The 7448-nt window shown below is 33.7% G+C and overlaps 1 protein-coding gene across 1 annotated transcript in view; it reads left to right on the top strand.

The window, feature by feature from the left end:
• Positions 1–6308, top strand: part of LOC107653871 (receptor-type tyrosine-protein phosphatase mu-like) — a 208593-nt gene extending 202285 nt beyond the window's left edge. Inside the window, exons 27-31 of the mRNA XM_016440739.1 lie at positions 968–1117; positions 1309–1482; positions 3083–3214; positions 5942–6067; positions 6141–6308. Of these exons, the coding sequence (XP_016296225.1) occupies positions 968–1117; positions 1309–1482; positions 3083–3214; positions 5942–6067; positions 6141–6308 (750 nt within the window). The remainder of the gene's footprint in view (positions 1–967; positions 1118–1308; positions 1483–3082; positions 3215–5941; positions 6068–6140) is intronic.
• The last annotated feature ends 1140 nt before the right edge of the window (positions 6309–7448 follow it).

The following is a 7448-nucleotide window of genomic DNA, read 5'->3' as shown; positions in this document are numbered from 1 at the left end:
TATATATATATATATATTTAACTTGCATAACTAAAATTACTTTTTGTTACTATTTTTTTTTATAATTATAAATAATTACAATTTGATTATATATCAACATGGTGCAAACAGAGGTAATAGCTGTAGCCAATCAAACGCTGCCTCTCTCTCCAGCCCCGCCCACTCAGACATAAGATAGAACTCCATCTAAACATCTACCTCTTGACATAAATCTTCAATATAGACGAAAGAAACAAGCACTCATGTATGATGGTATAGCCTGAGACTTTATCTGACCGTCAGCTTCGGTCAAGGACTGTGACGTCACATCAAGAGCAAAGATTTTTTGAAGAGCGACGACCCAAGGCATATTTAAAATGTCACTTCATGAATGATCTACGTCAAGCTGTCAGACCGCCATCTGCGATTGAGAGATGATGGAGAGATGACCGGTCCACATGTGGACACACAGGACAGAGACATCGAGGAGAAAGATTCTGACATTTACTGAAAACACCGTCAATGAAGTCGTGATCCATCTGCTCTGAATAATTTGATACATTTGAATAATTGATACATTTACAAACATTAGATTTTCTAACAGGACTAACTATTAATTGGTTTTATTAATTGGAAATAAATAAAACCTAAAGCGGAACTAGTAAAACCTAAATAGTAATATTTAAAAAGAACAAAAACGAATAAAAATGACAAATTTGCAAAAAATTTGCACCTGGGCAAAATTACTCAAAATTAAAGTGAAAAAAAAAAAAAAAGTGAAATGGAAACTGAAAATATAAAATAATATAACAACAAAATATATTGAAAAAAAAACTGTTTGCAGATTTTGAAACTGACATATTAACTGGAACTAATACGCGGATCAGCCGAATAATCAGCCTGTCAATCAATCACCACTTCAAATTATATCAGTGAGCTGTGATTGATATGGATGTATTGATCTGTCAGTAACATGTTGATTTTTCAGGAGCAGTATGTGTTTATCCATGATGCCATATTGGAGGCGTGTCTTTGTGGCGACACCACGATCCCAGCCAATCAGCTTCGCTCAGTGTATTACGACATGAACCACTTGGACCCGCAGACCAACTCCAGCCAGATCAAAGAGGAGTTCAGAGTCAGTCTGACTCAATATTTATAAAAAAAATTTAAAAAATCCAAATAACTGCAAATAATTTGAGTAATAAAGTACAACACATTACATTTTATATTAATACTGTAATACTATAAAACAGTATTAAAATAAATCAATAGAAATATAGTTAGGTAAGTTTGTGCATTAATTTCAATTGTGTTTTCCTTTGACAGACGTTAAACATGGTGACGCCCACGTTACGGGTGGAGGACTGTAGCATTGCACTGCTGCCGCGGAACCATGAGAAGAACCGCTGTATGGACGTGCTACCGCCCGACCGCTGCCTGCCCTTCCTCATCACCATCGACGGAGAGAGCAGCAACTACATCAACGCCGCGCTCATGGACGTACGGCAGCTCACATACACCTCAGCTCTTAACCTAGCGACCGCTACCTGCAGCTCTTAACCTAGTGACCGTTACCTGCAGCTCTTAAACTACTGACCATTACTAGTGACCATTACCTTCAGCTCTTAACCTAGTGACCGTTACCTTCAGCTCTTAACCTAGTGACGTTACCTCAGCTGTTAACCTAGTGACCGTTACCTCAGCTGTTAACCTAGTGACAGTTACCCGCCGCTCTTAACCTAGTGATCGTTACCTGCCGCTCTTAACCTAGTGACGTTACCTCAGCTCGTAACGTACTGACCATTACTAGTGACCGTTACCTCAGCTCTAAACCCAGTGACTGTTACCTGCCGCTCTTAACCTAGTAAAGGACAGCGATGTGTCTCTGATAGATGTGAATCACTGCACACGCAATTATGTGCTCAAAAACAGATGGAATTGATTTCATTGTCGGAAAAATATCTAAAAGCGATCCGTAACAGTAAAGAAACACAAAAAATGCAGTAACACAATTGACTGGGATTTGTTTGTACAAAAATAAATAAATAAAGTATTTTTTTTACTGTACACTTTTATGATTTAATTATTAATAAGTTGTTTTTTTACATTTTTTGTTTTATATTTTTGATTTAATTACGTTTTTATTTCAGTTGTTTTTATTTTAAAACGATTTATTTAAATTTTATATATTTAAGATTTAATTAATTATTATACATTTTTAGGATTTCATTTAATTATTATTTTTTTAATTAAATCATACATGTTTTATTTAAATAATTTTTATTTTAGAATGATTTATTCTTATTTTACAGTATTTAACTATGAACAAGTGTTTTATTTTGATAGATTTATTTTTATTATTTATTTTTATTTAACATTTTGATGTAATTAATCATTAGTATGTGTTTTATATGGATTGTTTTATTTTTTAATTATTTATTTTTATTTCACATTTCTATGATTTAATTGTTATGCATTTTTATAATCTAATTCAGTATTAATGTTTTATTTACAACTGTACATCTTATTATTTATTAATAAGTGTTTTATTTTGATATATAAAATATTATCAAAATCATTTTTGATTAAACTTTTTTTTATTTTTACTTTTGTTTTAATTCATTATTGTCCATTTTTATGATTTAATTATTACTAAGTGTTTTGTTTTTATTTTAAAATAATTTATTTTAATTTTCTACATTTATGATTTAACTAATTATTAAGTACATCCGTCTCTATAATAATTGCTCGTTTTTGTGCGTCTGAAGCGACAGTGTCTCTGATGGATGTGAATCACTGCACACACAATTATGTGCTTGTTGAAAATAATTCAAAAACAGATGGAATTGATTCATTTCATTGTCAGGAAAATGGCTAAAAGCGATCCATAACAGTGAATGAAGTAAAAAACGCAGTAACACGATTGACTGGGATGGGTTTGTTTGTAAAACACGCAACAGTGCATTTGTTTTCATTACAGTAAATGGAAGCGCCTGCAGCGGTAATAAAACACGCAGCTCAACGCTAAACTTCTCCACACAATTAGTCAAGCAGACAGTGAGACGGGAAATAAGATGTTTTCCTCTCTTCATCTTGACAGAGCTACAAGCAGCCGTCTGCGTTCATCGTTACCCAGCATCCTCTGCCCAACACCGTCAAAGACTTCTGGAGGCTGGTGCTGGACTATCACTGCACGTCTATAGTGATGCTGAACGACGTGGATCCCGCGCAGGTGAGAAACACACACACACCTGAACACGGCCGTCAGGATCAAAGACATGCAACACGACACAGACTCATGCAGCAGATGCACGTCACTGCAGTCGTGCGTCTGTCACACATGCACTGCTCTGACATGAAATTATCCAGGGATTCGCAAGCGTTTTTGTCAGTCGAACAAATGCTTGGGCTAAAAGTCAATAATTTAAATTTAACAAGACATTCACGTGTTCATGGTTTTCTGATATCAGTTAATTCCCATGACATGCAGGTAAACAAATAACATATAAACAGAGTTTATTTTGATTGTTTTTAATTTAAAATTATTTTTGTTATTTTTATTTTATGATTTAATTAATTATTAATAAGTTATTTTTGATTGTTTTTCATTTATTTTTATTTTACAATTTTATGATTTAATTATTCAGAAGTGTTTTATTTTGATTATTTATATTTTTTGTATTTTTAAATTATTTTATTTTTATTGTTCATTTTTACGATTTTAGTTAATGTGTTGTTTTTCTATTGTTTTTATTTTAAAACTATTTTTATTTTACATTTTTATGATTTAATTCATTATGCATTTTTATGATTTAATTCATGTTAATAAATGTTTTATTTTAATTGTTTTTATTTTAACATTATTTTAATTTGACATTTTTATGAATTAATTATAAGTTTTTGTTTTCATTATTTTCTTTTTAAATTATTTATTTTTATTTCACTTTTTATGAATTAATTCATTATTATACAATTTTATGATTTAATTCATTATTAATAAATGCTTTATTTCGATTACTTTTTATTTTAACATAATTTATTTACATTTTATGATTTAATTAATTATAAGTAATTTATTTATTTATTTATTTACATTTATTTTACATTATGATTTATTTATTTATTAACTTTCCATTAAATGACAAATCCCAGTTTGGGAACACTGGCATAAATCATCACTCTTGAGAAATCAGACAATATAGTAATGTATTCGTGTAAATGCACATGATATAGTCAAAATGAACATATTATTCAGATCAGTAATTAAAAAGTTGCATGCTTAAAGTGTTGAGTTTGATAAAACAAAAAAGTAAATTGCTGTTTGACTACTAGTAAACATTATCCAATAATCTGTGATGGAAAGTCATTTCAGATGAAAGATTATTAAGACAGTTAGTTAGTTATTTAGAATTTTACTGACAAATCATTCACAATAAGACCAGGATAATGAACTAATTTGCTTTTCATGTTGACTTTTTAACACTTTATACCAATCAAAGACTGTTAATTGTGAGGTTAGATGTCCTGTGCTGGTTTGTTACTGGTGTAGGCTGGTTCATATTGGTCAGTTACTAGTGTAGGTTGGTTTATAGTGGTTAGTTGCTGGTTTATACTTTTCTGGTCTAGGCTGGTTCATATTGATCAGTTGCTGGTCTAGGCTGGTTTATACTGGTCAGTTGCTGGTCTAGACTGGTTTATACTGGTTAATTTCTGGTCTAGGCTGGTTCATATTGGTCAGTTGCTGGTCTAGACTGGTTTATACTGGTTAATTTCTGGCCTAGGCTTGTTCATATTGGCCAGTTACTGGTCTAGGATGGTTCATATTGGCCAGTTACTGGTCTAGGATGGTTTATACTGGTCAGTTGCTGGTCTGGAGTGGTTTATACTGGTTAATTTCTGGTCTAGGCTGGTTCATATTGGTCAGTTACTGGTGTAGGTGGGTTTATACTGGTCAGTTGCTGGTCTAGGCTGGTTCATAATGGTCAGTTGCTGGTCTAGATTGGTTTATACTGGTTAATTTCTGGTCTAGGCTTGTTCATATTGGTCAGTTACTGGTCTAGGCTGGTTCATATTGGTCAGTTGCTGGTCTAGACTGGTTTATACTGGTTAATTTCTGGCCTAGGCTTGTTCATATTGGCCAGTTACTGGTCTAGGATGGTTCATATTGGCCAGTTACTGGTCTAGGATGGTTTATACTGGTCAGTTGCTGGTCTAGACTGGTTTATACTGGTTAATTTCTGGCCTAGGCTTGTTCATATTGGCCAGTTACTGGTCTAGGATGGTTCATATTGGCCAGTTACTGGTCTAGGATGGTTTATACTGGTCAGTTGCTGGTCTAGACTGGTTTATACTGGTTAATTTCTGGTCTAGGCTTGTTCATATTGGTCAGTTACTGGTCTAGGCTGGTTTATACTGGTCAGTTGCTGGTCTAGGCTGGTTCATATTGGCCAGTTACTGGTCTAGGATGGTTTGTACTAGTTAGTTGCTGGTCTAGGCTGGTTTATTCTAGTTAGCTGCTGGTCTAGGCTGGTTTGGACTGGTCAGTTGCTGGTCTAGGCTGGTTCATATTGGCCAGTTACTGGTCTAGGATGGTTTGTACTGGTTAGTTGCTGGTCTAGGCTGGTTTATAGTAGTTAGTTGCTGGTCTAGGCTGGTTCATATTGGTCAGTTACTGGTGTAGGCTGGTTTATACTGGTCAGTTGCTGGTCTAGGTTGGTTTATACTGGTCAGTTGCTGGTCTAGGTTGTTTTATACTGGTCAGTTGCTGGTCTAGGCTGGTTTATACTGGTCAGTGGCTGGTCTAGGCTGGTTTATTCTGGTTAATTGCTGGTCTAACTTGTGAACCGGACGGTATAGCCATGCTGTTCTAGAAAAACTGCTGAAACTGATCAGCCATGGAACCACTGAAGTGGCAGTGAATGTGATGCTGATGTGTGTCATTCGTGTGTTTTGTGTCCAGTTGTGTCCGCAGTACTGGCCGGAGAACGGCGTCCATCGGCACGGACCCATCCAGGTGGAGTTTGTGTCGGCAGATCTGGAGGAGGACATCATCAGCAGGATCTTCCGCATCTATAACGCCGCGCGGGTGAGTAAGCGCTCGCTAACACGCTTCAGTCAGTCAGCTGTTCCAGTGTCATGAATGTGTGGTTTGCGTGCAGCCGCAGGATGGGTACCGGATGGTGCAGCAGTTCCAGTTTCTGGGCTGGCCGATGTACCGCGACACTCCCGTCTCCAAACGCTCCTTCCTCAAACTCATCCGACAGGTGGACAAATGGCAGGAGGAGTACGACGGAGGAGAGGGACGCACCGTCGTGCACTGCCTGTGAGTCCGCTTCAGTCTTATATAGTCATACTTAGAATATTTATATTATTTTTATTAATAGTAATGCAATATTTATTTAGCATATTTAGAACTAATATTTAGAATTAGATTTGTATTTACATTAAAAATTTGTTTGTAATATTTAGAATTAGATTTGTATGAATATTTAAATTTTTGTAATATTTAGAATTTGTGTAGAATATTTAGAATTATATTTTTATTAATAGATAGAATTTCCTTGTAATATTTAGAATTATATTTAATTAATATTTAGAATTTATTTTTATTTCAATATTTTTTATAGTTTTTTATTAATATTTAGGATTGTTTTTATTTGATCTTTATTTGTCATTTTGTCACATATATATGTGTGTGTGTAGTTTTTAATTTAATTTCAGTTTTATTTTTGAGTTATTTTAGTACATCAAGTTAAGCTAAATGAACATTAGAAATGTTTCCTTGGACACCTGCTAAAATAATCCAAGTTTACATTTTTTATATATTTTTTTTATTTTTATTATTATCATTTAAGTTAACATTTATTTAATTTTAAATATTTTAATGGGTTTAGTAATAGCCCTGTCATTTCTGAGTGAAAGACTAAAAGTGTTTTATTTTTTTTATTTCAGTGAACCTTTATTTTGTTTTAAATGGTTGTAGATTTAGTAATAACCCAGTTATCTCTGATTGGATTAGTTGATATCTGGCTCATCAAGTATTCAAATATATTCAAGGAAATATTGTGTAAATTGTGTGTTTTTACAGTTTTGTCTTTATGATTTGCTATCAGTGACTAAATTCACCAAGAACATGTTTTAGGGTTTAAAACAAAAGATATAGGGCTGTGAAAAACCTCTTCAGTGCATCTTGTCATGCATTTCTTAAAGTTTGAAGTCAAGTGTCATGTTTTTAGATGGCCATATCATGCGAGACGCTGCAAAAGACACATCAGAGACATTTATCTAGCGCACGTTTACATATGAAAACACTGGAAAAGCAACGTAATGAAATGCAAGTGCGTTTGTCGAGTCACATTTATTTCTATAGCACTTACTGTTATTTCTATAAAACACATACTGTTTCAAAGCAGCTTCACAGTAATGAAAAAGGAAAATAACAGTGTTAATGTTGTAAAATTAATGAA

The sequence above is a fragment of the Sinocyclocheilus anshuiensis genome, unplaced genomic scaffold, assembly GCF_001515605.1.
Source record: "Sinocyclocheilus anshuiensis isolate Anshui unplaced genomic scaffold, SAMN03320099.WGS_v1.1 scaffold1994, whole genome shotgun sequence".
Lineage (NCBI taxonomy): Eukaryota > Metazoa > Chordata > Actinopteri > Cypriniformes > Cyprinidae > Sinocyclocheilus > Sinocyclocheilus anshuiensis.
The sequence above is the reverse complement of the archived record's forward strand: the minus strand, read 5'-3'. Positions and strand labels throughout refer to the sequence as shown.